Raw genomic sequence first — 25836 nt, forward strand, 5'->3', positions numbered from 1 at the left:
ATTCAATGTCTGCCCTTCTTTGCCAGGCATTGGAAAACCTCCCTGGTCTTTGTGGTTGAATCTGTGTTTGAAATTCACTGCTCGACTGAGGGACCTTACAGATAATAGTATGTGTGGGGTACAGAGATGAGGTAGTCATTCAACAATCATGTTAAACACTATTATTGCACACTGAGTGAGTCCATGCATCTTATGTGACTTGTTAAGCAAACGTTTACTCCTGAATTTATTTAAGCTTGCCATAACAAAGGGGTTGAATTCTTATTGACTCAAGACATTTCAGTTTTTCATTTTTAATTAATTTGTAAAAATGTCAAAAAACATAATTCAACTTCAGCATTATGGGGGTATTGTGTGCAGGCCAGTAACACAACATCTCAATTTAATCCATTTTTAAATTCAGGCTGTAACACAACAACATTTCGAAAAAGTCAAGGAGTGAGAATACTTTCTGAAGGCACTGTAGGTACTAGATACTAATCCAAAAAGTTTCAGGTATGACTGCCAAAGGTGCACCAACTAATGACATGTATTATCTAAACATCTTTTTAATACACATTTCATATTATGTATCTGAGAGGGAAACAAATATTATGGGAAACAGTATTATAGTTTGGTATTATGCGTGAACACAGTATCTGATGGGGGATCATTGTATGTTTCTGAAAGGGAATAGACCATAGAAGAAGAAGAAATACAATGTGTATGTTTGCATGCAGTTTGAAGGAAGTTGCTAACTAGCGTTAGCGCATTTGCTAACTAGAGATAGCGCAATGACTGGAAGTCTATGGTATCTACTAGCATGCCAGTAGTTAGCATATACTTCCAGTCCGTGGGCTAACACTAGACTACAGGCTATAGTCTAGTATAGCTAAATATGTTTTATAACTAAACCAAGATAGACCACAGCCCGTTGTTTCAAATTGGAACAAATGAGTCATAGTGGGCAGAACAAGCAAGGAGGTGGGCAGAGCCAAGCACGAGCTAGCGAGATCCTATTGGCGCGTTCTAGCATAATCTGCATATTTCTGTTAGGGAACGCCTTCTCTGTGAAGTGCGCGTATGCAATAACTCAATTCGCTTTTGCACTCCTTCTAAACAACGCGATTTAAATATTTTGCAAAGGGTAAGCTCTACAAAACTTAGTCCACTCTGTTCATAACATATTCTAGTTTTGGGAACAGAAAGCTGTATTGAGAGCAAATGTTTCATCAATGAGAAAATGTGCAGAATGTCGGCCAAAATCCATCTCGTTCCATCTTCTCCCACTGCTGGCCAGTGGGCTTCCTCTCACTACCATATTTGGTATTGAGTGGACACGCCAAGCGGATGCTTCACATTTATACATCCGGTGAAATGTCTGTCTCATTGTTCTATCTGTTTTGTAGCTACATACAATTTAGCATTGCCTCGCGAAACTACCTCTGTAACTTCCTTGATACTGGATGCAGAGACTCTGAGGAAGTAGATAACGGGTTTCATTGCCAAAATCCCGAAGTATCCCTTTAAAAGCCATTGCGATTATTTTTCTTTCCTCCTCTCCGGTAGAGGGAGCACTTTTAGGTTAGGGTTGGTGTTTGTTTGTTGAAGACTGCATTCTGAACTCAGGAGGATTCTTCGTGTGTATTGAACAAAATAACTGCCAGCTAGCGTGAACAACGACTGCCTAAATTCACATTTTAGTCAAGATTGGAAAGTAGCTACATTTGGCTCCCTTTCAAATTGGTAAAATAATATCCGGGTACATCATCAGTCTTCATCTGGCTGAACCTTTGTGGAGCAAGGTGCTTCTGAATAGCTAGCTAACGCGTTAGGTTGCTACAGTAGCTAGCTAGCTAAAAGGATTCAAAAGAACAACTGGTAGCTAGCTGGCTAGCCAGAAAGCCGGGGGAATCGCAGCTCCGAGGCCCGAGAGGGAGCCTTCCAGGACCGCGGCTTGATGTACCCTGCCTGCCTCGCCCCAGCAGCCCACAATGGGGGAGACCAAAGTCATATATCACCTCGACGACCAGGAAACACCCTACCTGGTCAAATTGGCAGTGCCCGCGGACAGGGTCACACTTGCGGACTTCAAAAATGTTCTTAAGAAACCTAACTGCAAGTTCTTCTTCAAATCTATGGATGACGATTTTGGGTGAGCATTAATATTAGCTAGAGACTAAACAGTCTGGTAGGGTAGCTAACGTTAGCTATTCTTTCACAGATGAAATGTTAATTTGTCAAAACGGTTTGGCTAACCAACGTCTTCATGTTAATCACGGCTTGAATTTGTTATTCCTTTGTTTAACGCTCGGTAAAGTATTTTTTTTTACACAGCTAACGTTAGCTAGCTAGCTAATGTTAAACTTATACACCAAACTAGGCATCAGCGTCCATTTTCCTATTGAACAAGATTCAAGTATGGATAGTTGAGATGGTTAACTAGATAGCCTACCTATCGGTTGTATAATAGACAGAGAAGTGGCTTATATTAGGGAGAAGGCCAACAGACCACATTAATGGTCTCCTCTCTCCTGCTGCTGTTGTCAAAAAGGAATGCAGTAGACTGGTTGGTTGGACACAACGGTCGGTCACTTACTCGAGAATGCCCTGTTGTTCACTGGCAAGTTTACAAGCCAGTCCTTTGCGTGTGAAACATGTCTTGAATGGCAAAGGAACTTGTTCTCAAAATGTGTCCATGTCCCATTCGTCACTGAAAATGGCCTTAAACTTAACAACAGGAAGGCGCTTTGGATAGATCTTGTGTACTTTCAGATAGTTTGGATGTTTGAAAAACACTGTACAGTGAGGGAAAAAAGTATTTGATCCCCTGCTGATTTTGTACGTTTGCCCACTGACAAAGAAATTATCAGTCTATAATTTTAATGGTAGGTTTATTTGAACAGTGAGAGACAGAATATTTAGATTATAAAATTTGACATGCGTTTTTATGGATTTTGTTGTTGTTATTCTGTGTCACTGTTCAAAAAAACCTACCATTAAAATTATAGACTGATCATGTCTTTGTCAGTTGGCAAACGTACAAAATCAGCAGGGGATCAAATACTTTCCCCCCTCACTGTATGTCAGTCATGTCAGAAATATGTTGACTACTTTTGTTGAGTAAAATGTAAAAAAGTGAAACACCTCAATGGCCTGTTATAGAGAATGGCTTAGGCCTAACTGTCTATCCGGACAGTGGGTAACTCCAAAAGGGCTTTTCCAGATTGAGCTCCTGGTAGGATACACTTGTCAGGACAGGGATTGAGTGGTTATGTATTTGATTTCAAACTGGTCTGCAATGGGACTGAATGCACCACTGTGAGATACAGTGCATTTGGAAAGTATTCAGACCCCTTCACTTTTTCCACATTTTGTTACGTTACTGCCGTATTCTAAAATTGATAAAAGTAATAAAAAATGTCCTCATCAATATACACACAATACCTCATACTGATAAATCGAAAACAGGTTTTTAGAAATGTTTTTCAACAAAAAACAAAACAGATACCTTATTTACATAAGTATTCAGACTCTTTGCTATGAGACTTGAAATTGAGCTCAGGTGCATACTGTTTCTATTGATCATCCATGAGATGTTTCTACAACTTGATTGGAGTTCACCTGTGGTAATTTAAATTGATTGGACATTATTTGGAAAGGCACATACCTGTCTATATAAGGTCCCACAGTGCATGTCAGAGCAAAAACCAAGCCATGAGGTCGAAGGAATTGTCCGTAGAGCTCCGAGACAGGATTGTGTCAAGGCACAGATCTGGGGAAGGGTACCAAAACATTTCTGCAACATTGAAAGGTCCCCAAGAACACAGTGGCCTCCATCATTCTTAAATGGAAGAAGTTTGGAACCACCAAGACTCTTCCTAGAGCTGGCCGCCAGGCCAAACTGAGCAATCGGGGGAGAAGGGCCTTGGTCAGGGAGGTGACCAAGAACCCGATGGTCACTGACAGAGCTCCAGAGTTCCTCTATGGAGATGGGAGAACCTTCCAGAAGGACAACCATCTCTGCAGCACTCCACCAATCAGGCCTTTATGGTAGAGTGGCCAGACGGAAGCCACTCCTCAGTAAAAGACAAATGACAGCCCGCTTGGAGTTTACCAAAAGGACTCTCAGACCATGAGAAACAAGATTCTCTGGTCTGATGAAACCAAGATTGAACTCTTTGGCCTGAATGCCAAGCGTCATGTCTGGAGGAAACCAGGCACCGCTCATCACCTGGTCAATACCATCCCTACGGTGAAGCATGGTGGTGGCAGCATCATGCTGTGGTGATGTTTTTCAGTGGCAGGGACTGGGAGACTAGTCAGGATCGAGGGAAAGATGAACGGAGCAAAGTACAGAGAGATCCTTGATGAAAACCTTATCCAGAGCGCTCAGGTTCACCTTCCAACAGGACAACGACCCTAAGCACATAGCCAAGACAACGCAGGAGTGGCTTTGGGACAAGTCTCTGAATGTCCTTGAGTGGCCCAGCCAGAGCCCAGACTTGAACCCGATCGAACATCTCTGGAGAGACCTACAAATAGCTGTGCAGCGACGCTCCCCATCCAACCTGACAGAGCTTGAGAGGATCTGCAGAGAAGAACGGGAGAAACTCCCCAAATACAGGTGTGCCATGCTTGTAGCGTCATACCCAAGAAGACTTGAGGCTGTAATCGCTGCCAAAGGTGCTTCAACAAAGTACTGAGTAAAGGGTCTGAATACTTATGTAAAAGTGATATTTCAGTTTTTAATTTTTAATACATTTGCAAACATTTCTAAACCTGTTTTTGCTTTGTCATTATGGGGTATTTTGTAGATTGAGGAGGGGGGGGGAACTTTTAAATCAATTTTAGAATAAGGCTGTAACGTAACAATGTGGAAAATGTCAAGGGGTCTGAATACTTTCCGAATGCACTGTGTATGTATAGAGCCATGTTCGGCCTGCTGAATCACATGCTCTATTGACACCAGGCTAAATAGGAATTTGGCACTGCATGTTTGTTTCACACACACACGACACACACGTTATTGAAAATATAAGCTTAGTAATTGAACTAGCTAGCGCAGTAATTTAACAAGATTGAGAGTGCAAAAGCTGAGAGTTAGATCTAGGCCAATATGTTTTTACCATCAACCGAATTATTACAATGTCCATGTCTTTGTGGGATATGGCCAAAGCAGAGATTTTTAGACTGTTTTACTATTGTTGGGACCGGGAGTGTTTCACCCTGGTGTCGGTGCACTCTTTACCAGCATTTGTGTACACATGTTGATTAAATGTTGTTCTCTCTTTTCCTCACAGGGTGGTGAAAGAAGAGATATCTGATGACAATGCCAAACTCCCTTGTTTTAATGGTCGTGTGGTATCTTGGGTAAGCACACACACTTCATCTTTGTCTTAAGTGTTTGTCAATGACACCCATCTGTTGTGGCTGCTATTGACCCCGAACATCACTCTGTCTCTGGGGAGGTGCCTCACCCATCTGTCTGATACTATCATTATTACTAGGGCCGGGACCATACCAGTATTGCGATACTCATTAGTATTGTGGCAAGGAAGCGGAACACGAAGTGGATTGAACTTCTTTAGGAAAACAGCCCTAATGTTGGAAACAAACATCATTATGTTGTCATCCAGAGTCACATCTAATTATTTTCCAAGCTATAGCACACTATTTTATACTGAACAAAAATATAAGCGCAACATCTAAAGTGTTGGTCCCATGTTTGATGAGGTGAAATAAAAGATCCCAGAAATTTCCCATACACACAAAAAGCTTATTTCTCTCAAATGTTGTGCACAAATGTGTTTACATCCCTGTTAGTGAGCATTTCTCCTTTGCCAAGATAATCCATCCTCTTGACAAGTGTGGCATATCAAGAAGCTGATTAAACAGTATGTTCATTACACAGGGGCATCTTGTGCTGGGGACAATAAAAGGCCACTCTAAAAGGTGCAGTTTTGTCACACAATACAATGCCATTGGCATGCTGACTGCAGGAATATCCACCAGAGCTGTTGCCAGAGAATTGAATGTTCATTCGTCTACCATAAGCCGCCTCTAACGTCGTTTTAGAGAATTTGGCAGTACGTCCAATCGGCCTCACAACCGCAGACCACATGTAACCACGCCAGCCAAGGACCTCCACACCAGGTTTCTTCACCTGCGGGATCATCTGAGACCAGCCACCCGGACAGCTGATGAAACAGAGGAGTATTTCTGTCTGTAATAAAGCCCTTTGGTGGGGGAAAACTAATTCTGATTGGCTGGGCCTGGCTCTACAGTGTGTGTGCCTGGCTCCCAAGTGGTGGGCCTATGCCTTCCCAGTCGTGAAATCCATATATTAGGGCCTAATGAATTTATTTCAATTGAAGGATTTCCTTATATGAGCTGTAACTCAGTAAAATTGTTGAATGTTGCGTTTTTATATTTTTGTTAAGTATACATAGAGCAGGGTTTTAAAGGACCAAAGAGTTAGATCTGCTTTGTGTTTTCATTTTTGCCATTGAAAAAATATCGCAATACTGTTATCGTCCCGGCCCTAATTACACGCACACTGGCTCTCATGCTCTTTATTTCTCATAAATCGTTTTAGCTGTCTTACAAATACACACTACTTGTTTGTTTCCAAAACTCATATATTCTCAGTACACACACAGACCAATGATCCCCTCTCTCCATGACTGAGACACCACCTTGCTTGTCCTCTTGTTCTCCATTGAGTTCTGATTAAGAGAAACTGAAATCACAGGATCATAGACATCACTCTCAAATAAAGAACTTCACTGCACCTAATGAGAAGATTGAATCACAGAGAGGGGCCAAAGAAAGACGGTGAGGAGTGAAAGGATGGTTTGTTTAAGAAGGAAATGGTGTGTGTACAGAGAAATGAGTTTTGGAGACATAAACAACTGCAGGGTTCCCCAAGTTTTCTCAGCCCAAAAAAAACACTAAAAAAAAATTTTTTTGTTATTATTTATTCTCATTGTTAGACATAAGACTGTACAAACACCAGGAAATCAGCTCCAAGTGATTTGAATTTAAGAAATCTGTTCCCAAGTATTCCCACGTGATTATATACAAATGTAAAGGTTTGAAATTATTATGTTTTAGTCAAACATTTCTGTTTGGGCTTCTTGCAGTCAATTTGCAGTCTACAAATTATTTGTAATTATGTTACGGCCCCCCGACCATCCGCTCAAAAGGTTGACAAGAAGAAGAAAAAAGTGAGAGAGACTGAGTGTGGAGGGAGAGGGGGTAGCCATATCTTGTTACTATAACTAGGAACATCTCTGGGCCCTAGGTATTGGCTTTATTCAATACAGTACATGGTCAGGAAAGTCATGATAGTCATCTCTGGTTATGTCTATGTATATTTATCTGTCTGTATGTGTCATTGGCTTTGTCTGTGTCTGTCTCTCTGTCTGATCAGGCTAAAGTTATTAAGTTCTAGTGAAATGTGTTTAGTATCCGGGGTGTCTGTGTCTGTCTCCTCTCCGCTTGGTCTTTGGGGCTACAGGCCTGGTTTGCTGTAAAACACATTTGTAAAAATAGCTGTATAGTGCATGCAAAAACAATTTGAGGGTGCATGATTGTTGGGGTCTCAAAGTTGGTCTGTCTATCTCTCTGTCCTCAGCTGGTGTCAGGGGATGGTACTCACTCAGACGGTGGCTCGGTGGTTGAGAGTTTGTCGGAGCTGCCGCCACCCCCCCTGGAGAGGACTGGGGGCATCGGGGACTCCAGACCACCCTCCTACCAGTTAGTTCTCTCTCAGTTGTGTGTGTGCCTGTTCAGCTGTGTGCGCAATGCACATATATTTGACTGTTTCTGTTTTATTTTTTGGGCTGTGTGTGTGTAAGAGAAGTTGTATGTGTGCTTGTGAATACGTGTGTTTCTGTCTCTCCAAGAGTCTGTATATGTCTCAGGGTGTGTTTGGAAATTCACCCTAGAGTATCAGAGTGCACTCTGGGCCGTTTGGAAATTCGGAGCGTTCAGAGTGCTATCAAAAGGGTGTTACTAGCTAGGTTTCCATACAATTAGCTACATATTTTCATGCAAATATTATAGAATCCTCTTAAAGAAAATATGCAAATGTTCCCACCAGTGCTGTATTTCCACTAAATGGACGTGTTGCGGATAAAATCGATGCGTGATGACGTAGTGCACACAATGGACTTTTCCCTTTTCATGAACTGAATAAAAATCTAAAGTCTTGGCACGTGCACTCTAGCCAACAGTTTGCAGATACTGTGCGGGTAGGATAGTCTACATGATGAGATTATTATGGATAAGAGCAAGAATATTTTTATTTGTCAAACGGCAGTCAAGCATCGATCATCATGTCACCAGAATAAGACCCTCAATATTGATTGGAAAGGAGCATCAAGATCACGTGCACTTTCACCAACCTGCGAAGTTCATCGTAATTTATTTAATCTGTAGCCTAATAAACTGCATGATTTCCTGAGTCGCAGTGGGAGGACCACACACCATATCATCGCTTGACTCCAAGTTTACTTCGATATGGTGGTTATTCTATCAATATTTGCGCATAAAGGCATTTCCACCGCCATTTCCCGCATAATTAATTTTACAGGCACAAAAACATCCCACCATGTCGAAAGAACAAATTACCTGTCGGCATGTAACATTTTTACCAGAACTTCCTGTTTCCATCACAGCTGTCGTGATTATAAAAAAATTAAAAAACGGTATGACTTTAAACTGTGGATGGAAACGTGCTTACTGGCCATATAGTCCTCTGTAGCTCAGCTGGTAGAGCACGGCGCTTGTAACGCCAAGGTAGTGGGTTCGATCCCCGGGACCACCCATACACAAAAAAAAAAAAATGTATGCACGCACGACTGTAAGTCGCTTTGGATAAAAGCGTCTGCTAAATGGCATATTATTATTATTATTATTATATATACAGTACCAGTCAAAAGTTTGGACACACCTACTCATGCCAGGGTCCTTTAGTAGTGGTTTATTTGCAGCAATTCGACCATGAAGGTCTGATTCACACAGTCTCCTCTGAACAGTTGATGTTGAGATGTCTGTTACTTGAACTCTGTGAAGCATTTATTTGGGCTGCAATTTCTGAGGCTGGTATCTCTAATGAACTTATCCTCTGCAGCAGAGGTAACTCTGGGTCTTCCTTTCCTGTGGCGGTCCTCATGAGAGCAAGTTTCATCATAGCGCTTGATGGTTTTTGCGACTGCACTTGAAGAAACTTTCAAAGTTCTTGAAATGTTCCGTATTGACTGACCTTCATGTCTTAAAGTAATGATGGACTGTCATTTCTCTTTGCTTATTTGAGCTGTTCTTGCCATAATATGGACTTGGTCATTTACCAAATAGGGCTATCTTCTGTATACCCCCCACACCTTGTCACAACACAACTGATTTGCTCAAATGCATTAAGAAGGAAATAAATTCCACAAATTAACTTTTAAGAAGGCACACCTGTTAATTGAAATGCATTCCTGGTGACTACCTCATGAAGCTGGTTGAGAGAATGCCAAGAGTGTGCAAAGCTGTCATCAAGGCAAAGGGTGGCTACTTTGAAGAATTTCAAATATAAAATATATTTTGATTTGTTTAACACTTTTTTTTTGGTTACTACATGATTCCATATGTGTTATTTCATAGTTTTGATGTCTTCACTATTATTCTACAATGTAGAAAATTGTAAAGATAAACCCTTGAATGAGTAGGTGTTCTAAAACTGTTTACCAGTAGAGTGTGTATGTATATGTGTGTATATATAATTATTATTATTATTTATTTATTTAGCCAATGTTTACTTACACCTGTCATAACAACCGATTTTATGGCGTTCGTAAATTCCTTAATTATTCTGTCCTCTGGCACTCTCAAACCAGCTCTGAAATCGGTGTAGATTGACAGGGTGAAATGTACGAATGCACCCTTAAAGAATAATATATCCTTTGTGCTTCTAACATCTGCCTAATAACCATGAAAACAGTGAGCACAACTACTTGCTCAATGGAAAAATTATTACTTTTGTTTCCTCACTCCTTTCCTCCCTCCTTTTCTCTCTCCCGCTCTCAATTTCTCCCCCCGCCCTCATCCTTTTCTCCATCCGTTTCTCCATGTCGCACTGCAGTGGGAAGGCCACAGGTGGACGAGACTCGTTGGACAATGAGACTGAGACGGGCTCGATGGTGTCCCAGAGGAGGGAGAGGGAGCGACCGCGCCGGAAACCCACTCACCAGCCCGGTCAGAGAGCAGTCTGTCCCCTCCACTCCTCTCTGTAGTCACTCACTCAGCATTTTTCTTTCGCTCCTCTTTGACATTCTCTCTTAACTATACTGTCCAGTTCCTAGTGGAAGATGTGACAAATGACTGTTTTTGGATAGGTGTGTATTCCACCAAGCCAATCAAGAGGCAATGGGGAGCTATTAGCACCATTTAAACCTATCCAGCTTTATACTTATCCAAACGACATGAAGTTCCTAGGGACTGGGCCTGTAGCGTGGGCCCTTTCACTGAGTGCCGTGTTGCCCCCTGCAGGTGGGAGGAACGGTTACTCGCGGGTGGGCCGAGGGGCGGAGCTGAGCCAATACGACAGCTGCTCCTCCTTCATGAGCAGCGAGCTGGAGTCCACCAGCTGCTTTGACTCTGAGGATGACGACGCCACCAGCCGGTGAGGCCCTCCTAACCGTCACGCAACGTTTGCCTAACCTCCACTTTCCTGCCTCCTTCCAGTGGGAACATTTGCCTTATGTCTACTGTGACCCTTTTGGGCTTTCTCCCCCCAGCTTCAGCAGTTCCACAGAGCAGAGCTCCTCTCGCCTAATGAGGCGACACCGCCGGCGCCGGCGGAAACCTAAAACGTCCAACATGGAAAGGGTGAGCTGGGCAGACACACCCACAGAATTTTGATATGTAAATGACCTTACCCCTCTCGTCACACTTCTTTTTCTCCCGCTCTTCTTTCTTTGTAGTCGTCATCATTCAGCAGCATCACAGACTCCACCATGTCACTGAACATCATCACTGTCACTCTGAACATGGGTAAGTATTTCTGGTCATGTATTTCTCACTTTTCCTGATAAATTGTAATAAAGCTTTGCATAGTCCTCTCTGTTTTGTAGTTCTCAATGCAATGTTGAAAACTGGAATATGAACTAATTAACTACAAATATGAAGTAAAAATCCTACACTCCCTTTTTTCTATCTGTCTATCTCCTCTGTAGAGAAGTATAACTTCCTGGGCATCAGCATCGTGGGGCAGAGCAATGAGAGGGGCGACGGAGGCATCTACATCGGCTCCATCATGAAAGGAGGGGCGGTGGCCGCAGACGGGCGCATCGAGCCTGGAGACATGCTACTGCAGGTGTGTGTGGACATTAGAGCAGGGTGATCAAGCAGTTGAAATCAGGGTTGAGTTCATGAGGGTGGAACTACCTGAAAATGTCCAATAAGAAATGCTTGTTTTTGTTTTCCTGAGCAAAACAATTTGCTACGGTGAAGCCTAATGAGTACGAACCAGATCAGACAGAGATTCTCCTCCTCCTAACAGGTGAACGACATCAACTTTGAGAACATGAACAACGATGATGCGGTTCGAGTGCTGAGGGACATCGTACACAAGCCAGGGTGAGTCTCACACACATACACACACCTGTGTTATTTCACACACACATTTACAAACACACACACAAGTTGCTACCACATCAGTCTTATGACATAGAAAGAATGTTGTATTTTATATTTCACTTTATCTTTGGGATTGTATTCCATCTGTAAAAAGACAGGTGTAAGTTTAGCAGCTTTGCCTTATAAACGTCTCCCTGTGTGTGGTGTGTGCATTGCCAGCTCTGTGTTAACTGTGGTGTGTGTGTGTGTGTGTAAACTCTGTTTACAGCCCTATCACTCTGACTGTGGCTAAGTGCTGGGACCCCAACCCCCGGAGCTGCTTTGCTCTGCCGAGAAGTGAGTATTCACCTGCTGTGTCTTCCTCACACAGCACGCCCACTAAAAATATGTTCATGTTTGTGAATATTTGTGGTTGTTTTATGGATAGATTTGTGTGATTTGTGAAGTCTGTGTACGATGTCCCTCTAACCCATCTTTTCTCCCACCAGGTGAGCCGATCCGGCCCATTGACCCTGCTGCGTGGGTTTCCCACACTGCTGCGATGACAGGGGTGTACCCTGCCTATGGCATGAGTCCCTCCATGACCACGGTCACCTCCACCAGCTCCTCCATCAGCAGCTCCATCCCTGAGACTGAACGTGAGTCACACACCTATACCTGGGTCCTGTCAAAACTCATTAAAACACTCTAAAATAACTCTTGCTTTATTGCGTCATGAAGCAATCAGTTGAGGACAGTCTAGTATGCGAACGAGCTCATAATGTGATGCCTTTTAACAAGTTCTGCTAATCTGCGAAAGGAACCCACAACTGTCATACCGTGGAAAACCTGCATCCTAACAAAAGGTTCCCACTGTCCCATTCTAAACCTGTAAGCCATTATACATACCCTGGCTAAACCCAGTAACCCACACCTCCCATTTGCTCCTCACAGGCTTCGACGATTTCCACCTGTCCATCCACAGCGACATGGCAACCGTTGCCAAGGCCATGGCTTCCCCGGAGTCGGGCCTGGAGGTCCGAGACAGGATGTGGCTAAAGATCACCATCGCCAACGCCTTCATAGGTATGCTCACTCTCTTTTCCTCTTTCTGTCTCTCTCCCTTTATCTACCTCTTTCTCCATCTACCCCTCTACCTCTCTCTCACTGTCTATCTTCCTGTCCTCCGGTCTTTCACTTTCTCCTTTTTGTCTAAATGTCTTTCTATATTCCCCTTTTTATAAGCCTTGTCTCTTTTGCAGGTTAATTGCCATTGAATGTGTATGTTTGTGTCTAGACTCGTGTTGTGTGTCTGTCTCCCCAGGCTCAGACGTGGTGGACTGGCTCTTCCATCACGTGGAGGGCTTCTCGGACCGCAGGGAAGCCAGGAAGTATGCCAGTAACCTGCTCAAAGCCGGCTACATCCGCCACACCGTCAACAAGATCACCTTCTCCGAGCAGTGCTACTACATCTTCGGAGACCTCTGTGGCAGTGAGTGCTTTCACTATATTGTCATTATATTTCCTAGTTTGAAAACAACCCCTAGTCCCTAGCCCAAAACTGCAACATTAATGTTCTTGACAACTCTTTCTCTCTCTCAGACATGACGCACCTATCTCTGCAAGACCACGACGGCTCCAGCGGAGGGGCGTCAGACCAGGACACCCTGCCCCCTCTGCCACACCCTGGGGCAGCCCTCTGGCCCATGGCACTACCCTACCAGTTCCCCATCGCCCACCCCTACAACCCCCAGCCCCAACACGACCTGCCCCAGGGCAGCGCCGGCAGCCAGCACAGCGACGGTGAGGAAATCTGGGACTCACCAGCAGAATTCAATCAAACCCAGACACTGAGAGAGAGAGGGAACTAGTTTCAGTTAACCAACACTACAGCCTAGGACAATGCAACACTTTGAGTTAACACGAATTGTAAAAAATAATCATAGTACTATTGTAACAATATTTTCTGTTGATTTAAAAGCTATTGAGCTATTTATCTGCTGCATTTGAACTTATTGGCCAGTCAATATCAATGGGTATGTGTTGGCCCAGGCATGAATCAGCACTACCATGCCTGACTTGAAAATACATGATATAGAAAAACTTGAAAAGGAGATTTTAAGATTATACAGGAGTGTTGCCCTAATGGATATATTGAAATTAATTTATCTAGAAGTCGCACACAGCAAAGCCAGAACGTACACACAGTCAATCATATAAAACATTTGCAGTCATGTATGAAGGACAAATAGTTGGATATTAACACACTTTCTGTTTGTTTTCCTCCCCTGTCTCCAGGCAGCAGCGGCTCCAACTGCAGTAAGACCGAGGGCAGAGGCGGTGCCGGGGGCTCCAACAAGTCGGGCGGTAGTGGCAGCGAATCAGAGATCAGGAGCCATCGGGCCCCCAGCGAGCGCTCTGTGGCCCCTAGCGAGCGCAGTGTCCGCAGTTCCTACAGCCATCGAAGCGCCCACTCACTGTCCTACGGCCCCGGCATGGTCTACGCCCCCCCAGGCCTGCCCCCTCAGCCCCTCCACCTGGCCACAGCTGCCCCCGGAGCCCCCCCAGGCCGAGAGCTGGCCAACGCTCCCCCAGAGCTCACCGGCTCCCGCCAGTCCCTGCGCATGGCCGTTGGCAACCCTGGCGAGTTCTTTGTCGATGTCATGTGACTCAGGTCATGTCATAGGCACACCACAAAATGGTGGATAGTCATTTTTTTGTTGAGTGCTGAGAGGGACAGGAGGAGGAAGTCTCTAGAAAAGCATTGTTGGGGTCAATTCCTTTTCCTTTTGAATTGGCAGCATTAAAATGGAATTGAGCCCAACCCTGCTGGAAATGACCTCTCTTACTCTTCTGCTCTACTTTCTTCAGTGAAGAACCCCCCACCCCCCAAATGGAACCAAAGCGCCTTTTGTCAGTTTCCTCCCTGTGAGTTGTGTTTGGGTCATGACAGGGAGGGAGGCTGGGGAAACAGCTGAGGATGACTCTGTGCTTTTCTACGTGGATGTTTTTCATTTGTTCTTTTCTGTCTTTCCTCTCCTTATCTGCACGTCCTCCCCAACCCCAGTCCACCAGAGACGACATTTTAAAAGCCTCCTCCCTCCATACATTCTTTCACCTAAAATGGCCCCTTAACAACAGATTATGTTTGCAAAGTGAAAGAAATAGAAAATTAACACTAACCTTACATTGACTTTTGTTTGTATGACTTTGTATGAAAATGTAGTGCAAGAGAATTGATGCCCTTTCTGTTCTCTTGTGTTTATCATAGCTGGTTGCAGATACATGTAGTTTATTTTTCAACACTGAGCTTCCAGTTTAGACTCATTGTTAAAGTACATTTGTCTGTTAACCAGAGATATATTTGTGTCTCTGTCTTGCGATAATGTGGAGTGGAGAAAAAACGGTTTCTTACCAACTCTACTCTTTTATTGAGAAATGGGTTTTTATTTATAGATATAGTTTTATTACTTTAATGTTTTGTGTGTGTGTGCGCGCGCAAGAAACCTGAGGAAGGACATTATTTGCACTTTAAAGCAAGCAAGGAATTCCGTGTGTGAGAGCGAGAGAGAGAACATGTGTGTTTAAGCTTCCTTTTAACTGGTTGATCCACTGCATTAAAGAGCTTCCAAATGTAGAGGTCTGGATATGATGACACTTTATAAAGGGAAAATGATAAGGGAGCATGACTTGATGATGCAGTTCCAGGATACATATTTTGAGATGAAATTGGTAGGTCTGCTGTAGCTTCATATATGGAACTGATGTGGAATCCATATATTATGTAGGGATACAATTGAATGTTCAGGAAACAAAATATTGATTTTGATATCCTTCTGCAGTAGACAAAATAAATGACCAATGTGTTTATCTTCAGGGTGCGGTTTGCCTGTTCCCAGTTCAATTCAACCGTGCCTTTTTCCAATGGTATCCAGCTGCAGCACCGCAGTAGCCTGTGACAAACTAGCCTGCCACTAAAACCAATACTATCGCCATCTACTGACCGTAGTTAATCCCTACCATTTACATTTTAGTCATTTAGCAGACGCTCTTATCCAGAGCGACTTACAGTTAGTGAATACATTTTTATTTTATTTTTTCATACTGGCCCCCCGTGGGAATCTAACCCACAACCCTGGCATTGCAAATGCCATGCTCTACCAACTGAGCTACATCCCTGCCGGCCATTCCCTCCCCTACCCTGGACGACGCTGGGCCAATTTTGCGCCGCCCCATGGGTCTCCCAGTCGCGGCCGGCTACGACAGAGCCTGGATTCGAACCAGGATCTCTAGTGGCACAGCTAGCACTGCGATGCAGTGCCTTAGACCACTGCGCCACTCGGGAGACCTAGTGTGAACTCCTACCACATGTGAACTCCTTTTCTTTCCTAGATTGCTTTCTTCTCTCCCTTTCCGTTCCTCCTTTCCTAGCTTCCTCGGCGCTGAGGAGGGCGCATGTCTCGCCGGTTCCTGCTCAACGTAGCTTTTTTTTATTGCTATTTTTGCGTTAATTCTTACTTTATTTGCTCAGTGTTCATGCAATAATTTCCTATGACCTACAAACATTTCTGGATCATGAATTGGAAGCTACACACTTATCACTACGCCTCCCAGATCTGGAATACTACATTTGCCCCTTTGTTCCCTGCACAGTGTGCTTACCTGTTGCTGCTGACCAAGATGACTGAAGAAGAGAAATGAAAGGGGGACTCCAAGCTTGGCTGAAAAGACAGGCTACACAGCCTCCTCTTCATGGTATCCTGATGGCTAATGTCCAGTCACTGGAAAATAAACTTTGAACTCAGAGAAAGGCTTCAATCGCAGCGGGACATCAGGGAATGCTGTGTCTGTTTTTACAGAGACATGGCTTACGGACTATACACTCTCCTCTGCTATTCAACCAGATGGCTATTCCATTTCCCGAATGGATCGAACGGCAGCTTCTGGAAACAGTAGGCGGTGAGGGTTGTTTCCTCATTAACAATTCCTGGTGTACAGTGGTTGAAAACATCTGGAGTTCCTGTTCACCCGACCTGGAGTTTCTGATGCTAAAATAACGACCCCACTATATACTGAGGGAATTCACGTGTGTTATTATTACAGATGTGTATACACTGCCACAAGCAAACACCAAGGCGGCACTCTGCGAACTGAACAAGATCATTAGCCAGCAAGAATCCTCTCACCCGGAAGCAGTCTTTATTGTCGCGGGTGATTTAAACCGTTTAAAACACATTTTTCTGAAATATCACCAACATGTATCCTGCCCCACAATAGTGCTTGACCATCTACAGTATATAGCTGACAACGTCACGAAAACTATGCGCACGCTTCAATGGGTCAGAAGTCTGTGTTGTTCTGATTCTGGATGGCCAGATAGCTAGCAACAATGACAAGAAGCTGCCACGTGGGGAATCGTAGGTGGCTCGTTTCAGCTAGTTTTATCTTGTTCTTGATACCATGTTATTGACTGATGTCATGCTATATTGAACACAAATATAAACCCAACATAAAACAATTTCAACAATTTTACTGAGTTACAGTTCATAAGGAAATCAGTCAATTTAATGAATTAAATTAATTTGGCCCTAATCTATGGATTTCACATCAAGGGCGCAGCCATGGGTGATCCTGGGAAGGCATAGGCCCACCACTTGGGAGCCAGGCCCACCCACTGGGGAGCCAGACCCAGCCAATCAGAATTAGTTCTTCCCCACAAAAGGGCTTTATTACATACAGATATACTCCGCAGTTTCATCAGCTGTCCGGGTGGCTGGTCTCAGACAATCCCGCAGGTGAAGAAGCCAGAGGTCCTGGGCTGGTTTGGTTAGACGTGGTCTGCGGTTGTGAGGCTGGTTGGATGTAGTGCCAAATCCTCTAAAATGACGTTGGAGGCGGCTTATGGCAGATAAATTAACGTTCATATCTGGCAACAGCTCTGGTGGACATTCCAGCAGTCAGCATACCAATTGCATACTCCCTCATAACTTGTGGCCTTTTATTGTCCCCAGCACAAGGTGCCCCTGTGTAATGATCATGCTGTTTAATCAGCTTCTTGATATACCACACCTGTCAGGTGGATGGATTATCTTGGCAAAGGAGAAATGCTCACTAAAAAGGATGTAAGCAAATGTGTGCACAACATCTTTGAGAATTTTTTTATGCGTATGGAACATTTCTGGGATTTTTATTTCACCTCATGAAACTTGGGACCAAAACTTTACATGTTGAGTTTATATTTTTGTTCAGTATAATATGGAAAGAATGTGCTAGCTAGCTAACCAATAACGGTAACGATGTATGTGAGAGTCAAGTGCTCATTGTCAAATGTATTGATGTTTTCAATAAACATTGGAGACTAAATATACACTACATGACTTGCTTGTTGAACATCTAATTCCAAAATCATGGGAGTTAATATGGAGTTGGTCCTCCCTTTGCTGCTATAACAGCCTCCACTCTTCTGGGAAGCCTTTCCACTAGATGTTGGAACATTGCTGCGGGGACTTGCATCCATTCAGCCACAAGAGCATTAGTGAGGTCGGGCACTGATGTTGGGCGATTAGGCCTGGCTCACAGTCTGTGTTCCAATTCATCCCAAAGGTGTTCGATGGGGTTGAGGTCAGGGCTCTGTGCAGGCTAGTCAAGTTCTTCCACACCGATCTCGACAATCCATTTATGTATGGACCTTGCTTTGTGCACAGGGACATTGTCATGCTGAAACAGGAAAGGGCCTTCCCCAAACTGTTGCCACAAAGTTGGAAGCACAGAATCGTCTGTTGGAAGCACAGAATGTAATTGTATGCTGTAGTGTTATGATTTCCCTTCACTGGAACTAAGGGGCCTAGCCCGAACCATGAAGAACAGTCCCAGACCATTATTCCTCCTCCACCAAACTTTACCTGCTTTCGGGCACGTAGCGTTCTCCTGGCATCTGCCAAACCCAGATTCGTCCGTCGGACTGCCAGATGGTGTAGCGTGATTCATCACTCCAGAGAACGTGTTTCCACTGCTCCAGAGTCCAATGGCGGCGAGCTTTACACCACACCAGCCGACGCTTGGCATTGCGCATGGTGATCTTAGGCTTGCGTGCGGCTGCTCGGCCATGGAAACCCATTTCATGAAGCTCACGACAAACAGTTATTGTGCTGACGTTGCTTCCAGAGGCAGTTTGGAACTCGGTAGTGAGTGTTGCAACCGAGGACAGACGATTATTACGCGCTACCGTTCTGTGAGCTTGTGTGGCCTACCACTTTGCGGCTGAGCTGTTGTTGCTCCTATAAGTTTCCACATCACAATAACAGCACTTACAGTTGACCGGGGCAGCTCTAGCAGGGCAGATATTTGATGAACTTGTTGGAAAGGTGGCATCCTATGACGGTGCCATGTTGAAAGTCACTGAGCTCTTCAGTAAGGCCATTATACTGCCAATGTTTGTCTATGGAGATTGGATGGCTGTGTGCTTGATTTTATACACCTGTCAGCAACGAGTGTGGCTGAAATAGCTGAATCCACTAATCTGAAGGGGTGTCCACATACTTTTGTAAATATAGTGTACACTGAGTATACCAAAATCAGGAACACCTTAATATTGAGTTTCCCTCTCCCCTTTTTGCCCTCAGAACAGCCTCAATCCGTCGGGGCGTGGACTCTACAAGGTGTCGAGAGTGTTACACAGGGATGCTGGCCCATGTTGACTCCACTGCTTCCCACAGTTGTGTCAAGTTGGCTGGATGTCCTTTGGGTGGTGGACCATTCTTGATACACATGGGAAACTGTTGAGCGTGAAAAACACAGCAGTGTTGCAGTACCCCGTTCAAAGGCACTTCAAACGTTTGTCTTGCTCATTCACCCTCTGACAAAAGATGGTAGACTCACGCAATCCATGCCTCAATTATCTCAAGGCTTAACAATCCTTCTTTAACCTTTCTCCTCCCCTTCATCTACACTGATTGAAGTGGATTTAACAAGTGATATCAATAAAGGCTCATAGCTTTCACCTGGATTCACCTGGTCAGTCCCTGCTGTTCCATTAGGTGTTTTTATTTATTTATTTATTATTATTTTACCTTTATTTAACCAGGTAAGCCTGTTGAGAACAAGTTCTCATTTACAACTGCGACCTGGCCAAGATAAAGCAAAGCAGTGTGATTAAAAACAACAACACAGAGTTACATATGGGGTAAAACAAAACATAAAGTCAAAAATACAACAGAAAATATACACTGCTCAAAAAAATTAAGGGAACACTTAAACAACACAATGTAACTCCAAGTCAATCACACTTCTGTGAAATCAAACTGTCCACTTAGGAAGCAACACTGATTGACAATACATTTCACATGCTGTTGTGCAAATGTAATACACAACAGGTGGAAATTATAGGCAATTAGCAAGACACCCCCAATAAAGGAGTGGTTCTGCAGGTGGTGACCACAGACCACTTCTCAGTTCCTATGCTTCCTGGCTGATGTTTTGGTCACTTTTGAATGCTGGCGGTGCTTTCACTCTAGTGGTAGCATGAGACGGAGTCTACAACCCACACAAGTGGCTCAAGTAGTGCAGCTCATCCAGGATGGCACATCAATGCGAGCTGTGGCAAGAAGGTTTGCTGTGTCTGTCAGCGTAGTGTCCAGAGCATGGAGGCACTACCAGGAGACAGGCCAGTACATCAGGAGACGTGGAGGAGGCCATAGGAGGGCAACAATCCAGCAGCAGGACCGCTACCTCCGCAGGAGCAGGAGGAGCACTGCCAGAGCCCTGCAAAATGACCTCCAGCAGGCCACAAATGTGCATGTGTCTGCTCAAACGGTCAGAAACAGACTCCATGAGGGTGGTATGAGGGCCCGACGTGGGGGTTGTGCTTACAGCCCAACACCGTGCAGGACATTTGGCATTTGCCAGAGAACACCAAGATTGGCAAATTCGCCACTGGCGCCCTGTGCTCTTCACAGATGAAAGCAGGTTCACACTGAGCACATGTGACAGACGTGACAGAGTCTGGAGACGCCGTGGAGAACGTTCTGCTGCCTGCAACATCCTCCAGCATGACCGGTTTGGCGGTGGTTCAGTCATGGTGTGGGGTGGCATTTCTTTGGGCGGCCGCACAGCCCTCCATGTGCTCGCCAGAGGTAGGCTGACTGCCATTAGGTACCGAGATGAGATCCTCAGACCCCTTGTGAGACCATATGCTGGTGCGGTTGGCCCCGGGTTCCTCCTAATGCAACACAATGCTAGACCTCATGTGGCTGGAGTGTGTCAGCAGTTCCTGCAAGAGGAAGGCATTGATGCTATGGACTGGCCCGCCCGTTCCCCAGACCTGAATCCAATTGAGCACATCTGGGACATCATGTCTCGCTCCATCCACCAACGCCACGTTGCACCACAGACTGTCCAGGAGTTGGCGGATGCTTTAGTCCAGGTCTGGGCGGAGATCCCTCAGGAGACCATCCGCCACCTCATCAGGAGCATGCCCAGGCATTGTAGGGAGGTCATACAGGCATGTGGAGGCCACACACACTACTGAGCCTCATTTAGACTTGTTTTAAGGACATTACATCAAAGTTGGATCAGCCTGTAGTGTGGTTTTCCACTTTAATTTTGAGTGTGACTCCAAATCCAGACCTCCATGGGTTGATAAATTTGATTTCCATTGATAATTTCTGTGTGATTTTGTCAGCACATTCAACTATGTAAAGAAAAAAGTATTTAATAAGATTATTTCATTCATTCAGATATAGGATGTGTTATTTTAGTGTTCCCTTTATTTTTTTGAGCAGTGTATATACAGTGTGTGCAATTGTGTATTTGTATCTGTTTTTTAAATCACATTTTAGTGCTTGCATGAGTTACTTGATGTGGAATAGTTCCATGTACTCATGGCTCTATGTAGTACTGTGCGCCTCCCATAGTCTGTTCTGGACTTGGGGACTGTGAAGAGACCTCTGGTGGCATGTCTTGTGGGGTATGCATGGGTGTCCAAGCTGTGTGCTAGTAGTTCAAACAGATAGCTCGGTGCATTCAACATGTTCATATTTCTCACAAATACAAGTAGTGATAAAGTCAATCTCTCCTCTACTTTGAGCCAGGAGAGATTGACATGCATATTATTAATGTTTGCTCTTCGTGTACATTTAAGGGCCAGCCATGCTGCCCTGTTCTGGGCCAATTGTAATTTTCAGTCCCTCTTTGTGGCACCTGACCACATGACTGGACAGTAGTCCAGGTGTGACAAAACTAGGACCTGTAGAACCTACCTTGTTGATAGCGTTGTTAAGAAGGCAGAACAGTGCTTTATTATGGACAGACCTCTCCCCATCTTAGCTACTGTTGCATCAATATGTTTTGACCATGACAGTTTACAGTCCAGGGTTACTCCAAGCAGTTTAGTCTCCTCAACTTGCTCAATTTCCACATTATTCATTACCAGATTTAGTTGAGGCAGGGGCGCAACTTTCACTTGGAACGGGGGGGACATGTCCCCCACCACATTCTGAAATTGCATTTTTGTCCCCCCCAGTTTTATCATTGGAATGTGATATGAAACGAGGCAGCGGAGTGCTTTAGGACCATGCGGATGCCTCCAAGCGGTCGGGTAGGCTGTTTGGAGTGTTTATCCGACTGGATAAACATGTCCCCCCTACTTCTAAAACAAAAGTTGCGCCCCTGAGTTGAGGTTTAGGGTTTAGTGAATGATTTGTCCCAAATACAATGCTTTTAGTTTTTGAAATATTTAGTCCTAACTTATTTCTTGCCACCCATTCTGAAACTGACTGCAGCGCTTTCTTAAGTGTTGCAGTGATTTAACTTGCTGTGGTAGCTGACGTGTATAGTGTTGAGTCATCAGCATACATAGACACACAGGCTTTAGTAAAGATTTTAAAAAGTAAGGGGTATAGACAGCTGCCCTGGGGAATGCCTGACTCTGCCTGGATTCTGTTGGAGAGGCTTCCATTAAAGACCGCCCTCTGTGTTCTGTTAGATCCAATCATCAGTCATTTGTGTAAGTGCTGTAGATGTTGAATGACCTTCCCTATAAGCGTGCTGAAAATCTGGAGCTTGAAAAGCTCTAAAAAGGCATAGCGCCTCAAAGTATGAAGAAGTACTTGCTTCATGTTTTTTGTGTGTTCTCTGTTAAATGTTTGCTTAGCCTACATGTACATACGTTTTATAATTTATATATAATGTATACAATAACTATGTATTCATACTATGACTCTTCCATATCCATGGGATGTCCACTGCCCTCATATGACATGTCTGCTAAAATGTTTTATCTGGTTCTTCAATGACAGAAAGAACAGACAAGGTTAACTTTGATTCTGTACAAATAAAGGCCAACAAAATCCAATTAATTACATGCAATGTACACAGGGTTCATGATGGCAAAAAAAGCATAAGGTTCTTGAACATTTGAAGAGATTGTCAGCAGATGTGGTTTTCTTGCAAGAGCTACTACACTTCAAAAATGAGAAATTGAATATTTAAGGAGGAGCTGGGTTGGTGAGGCCTATGCTGCCACCTACTGTAGTAACAGCAGAGGTGTAGGCATCCTCATAAATAAGAATGCACCCTTTTCCCTTATATCCCAGCAAACGGACCAAGAAGGACGTTTTGTGATTTTGAATTGTACACATTGATTTCATTGTATATCCCCCCTTGGCTAACCTGGTGTTTTTAGATAGCATTCAAGCTATATTAGATCAAACCCAGAAAGGAACTATTATTTTAGCAGGTGACCTAAATCAAGCATTCAGCGAGTTAGACAGACAGCAATAAACAAGGCCAATTCAAGGATCCTCTAAACAGGCTGAAAAATGTCATCTCTACAAATATTTTACAGGACACCTGTAGATTATTATGCCCAACTACAAAATAAAAGACTACTCCTTTTTTTCTCAAAGTAAGAAGCTATTCAAGAATTGACAACATTTCTATTTCTAAAATTGCACTCAACAATATACTGTGTTAAAAAATCCATGATATAAGGATATTGGATCATTTTCATGTATCATGTTGCTTAATTACACCAACATAAAATACACTTAGTGACAAAATACCTGAAATGTATTACAAACGAAAAAATAAAGACCTTTACCATTACAAATGTAGACATAGAGGACAGAGAGAAGCTGACCCCCAACATAATTTTGTATGCTTTTAAGGCTTACATTAGGGGAATGATAATCTCATACTCTGCTAAAGTTACATCTGAGTTAGTGATTTTGTTCATTTTAATGTATATCTTAGAAAAAGGCCATAAAAAATATTTACAAGGTATAGAAGGAAATACAATTTCTGAACCTAAAACAGAATATTATATTTTACTTTTGAAGAGAGCCAACAACTACAGGTTAAACTCAAATAAAGCATACTATTTAATGCCAAATAAACCTGCTTAACACCTCGCAGCCCACACAAAATGAATACACACCAAACCAGTTATAATTTGTAAAGATAATTTTTAAAGACACTGTTAAAACATTAGTGCTGAGAAAAGAGGCTTTCCCATAGACTTTTATTTGATATTCTGGGACAAAGTAGCGCCCCTATTTACTCAAATGACAACACACGTCTCTCAATTCAGTGCTTCCGAGTTCCATGTATCAAACAGTTATTTAAGTTATATTAAAACCAGAAAAATCTGGAGAGTTCCCTGCACATTACAGACCCATAAGTTTAATAAATTGCAATAATAAAATAATAACACAACTCATAAGCAACAGAATGCCAAAAGTCTTACCAGTGGTTTTAACCTTTAACCAAGGCTTTTACTTGGTACATATTGATAAATACACTAAAGAGGAACAATGGGTACATGTTGAAGATGCTCATCCCCAGAATCTTTTTGCGTATCTGTTTTCAAAGGATGTAGCTAAGAACGTTAACAACTTGATAGTTAAGAACACTATAACAACATGGAAGAAAATGTTATGGATTCCAAAACAACCAATATCACTCCCTAAAAACACACCCCTATGGAACAATACTTGGATAGCTTTCACCAATAAATTGGCCCACATGGAAAACTAATGGCATAGCAACCGTAAATGACGTGGTAATAGGAAATATTATTATTTCCATGACAGAATTAAAAAGCAATTTTGGATTGACCATTGTAGACATTTTCAAATATATGCAACTTAAACGTTATATATCACAAAATTTAGACCTGGAAGCTTTAGGACATCAGAACAATGTTGAGGGAATCCTATTTGAGTCAGAAAAAGATACTCATATGATAGGCTCTCTGTAAGATTTTGTATATCTTACCTATCTAACTGACAATCTCTTAGAAAAAAATATAAACTATTGGAACCAAGACTTAAAAATAACTGATATTGGAGCAAGATGGAGGGAATGATAAAATCAAATCACATTTTATATGTCACATGCGCCGAATACAACAGTGAAATACTTACTTACAAGCTCTTAACCAACAATGCAGTTTTAAAACAAATAAGTGTTAAGTAAAAAATAAAAAACAAATAATTACATATAATTAAAGAGCAGCAGTAAAATAACAGTAGCGAGGCTATATACAGTGGGTACCGGTAAAGAGTCAATGTGCGGGGGCACAGGTTTGTCGAGGTAATATGTACGTAGAGTTAAAGTGACTATGCACAGATAATAAACAGAGAGTGGCAGCAGCGTAAAAGAAGGGGGGGGGGGGACAATGCAAATAGTCTGGGTAGCCATTTGATTAGCTGTTCAGGAGTCTTATGGCTTGGGGGTAGAAGCTGTTAAGAAGCCTTTTGGACCTAGACTTGGCGCTCCGGTACCGCTTGCCGTGCGGTAGCAGAGAGAACAGTCTATGACTAGGGTGGCTGGAGTCTTTGACCATTTTTAGGGCCTTCCTCTGACACCGCCTGGTATAGAGGTCCTGGATGGCAGGAAGCTTGGCCCCAGTGATGTACTGGGCCGTACGCACTAGCCTCTGTAGTGCCTTGCGGTCGGAGGCCGAGCAGTTGCCATACCAGGCAGTGATACAACCAGTCAGGATGCTCTCTGGTGCAGCTGTAGAACTTTTTGAGGATCTGAGGACCCATGACAAATGTTTTCAATCTCCTGAGGGGGAATAAGCTTTGTCGTGCCCTCTTCACGACTGTCTTGGTGTGTTTGGACCATGATAGTTTGTTGGTGATGTGGACACCAAGGAACTTGAAGCTCTCAACCTGCTCCACTACAGCCCTGTTGATGAGAATGGGGGCGTGCTCAGTCCTCCTTTTCCTATAGTCCACATTTATCTCC

At 43.5% G+C, this 25836-nt stretch overlaps 1 protein-coding gene across 2 annotated transcripts; it reads left to right on the plus strand.

Moving 5' to 3' along the window:
• The first annotated feature begins 1541 nt into the window (after positions 1-1541).
• On the plus strand, positions 1542-15462 carry LOC121580787 (segment polarity protein dishevelled homolog DVL-3-like). Of its 2 annotated transcripts, none has more exons than XM_041895822.2 (15): positions 1542-2134; positions 5283-5352; positions 7619-7740; positions 10112-10224; positions 10519-10651; positions 10767-10857; positions 10953-11022; positions 11205-11344; positions 11531-11607; positions 11876-11943; positions 12096-12245; positions 12541-12672; positions 12884-13078; positions 13189-13389; positions 13885-15462. In XM_041895822.2, the coding sequence occupies exons 1-15, from the start codon at positions 1974-1976 to the stop codon at positions 14253-14255; spliced, it is 2094 nt and encodes a 697-aa protein (XP_041751756.1). In that variant the 5' UTR covers positions 1542-1973; the 3' UTR covers positions 14256-15462. The 2 variants fall into 2 exon arrangements, with proteins under 2 accessions (XP_041751756.1, XP_041751757.1); XM_041895823.2 differs by having other exon boundaries at positions 1544-2134; positions 12911-13078.
• Positions 15463-25836: the final 10374 nt, after the last annotated feature.

This window comes from Coregonus clupeaformis, unplaced genomic scaffold (genome assembly GCF_020615455.1).
Source record: "Coregonus clupeaformis isolate EN_2021a unplaced genomic scaffold, ASM2061545v1 scaf1977, whole genome shotgun sequence".
Lineage (NCBI taxonomy): Eukaryota > Metazoa > Chordata > Actinopteri > Salmoniformes > Salmonidae > Coregonus > Coregonus clupeaformis.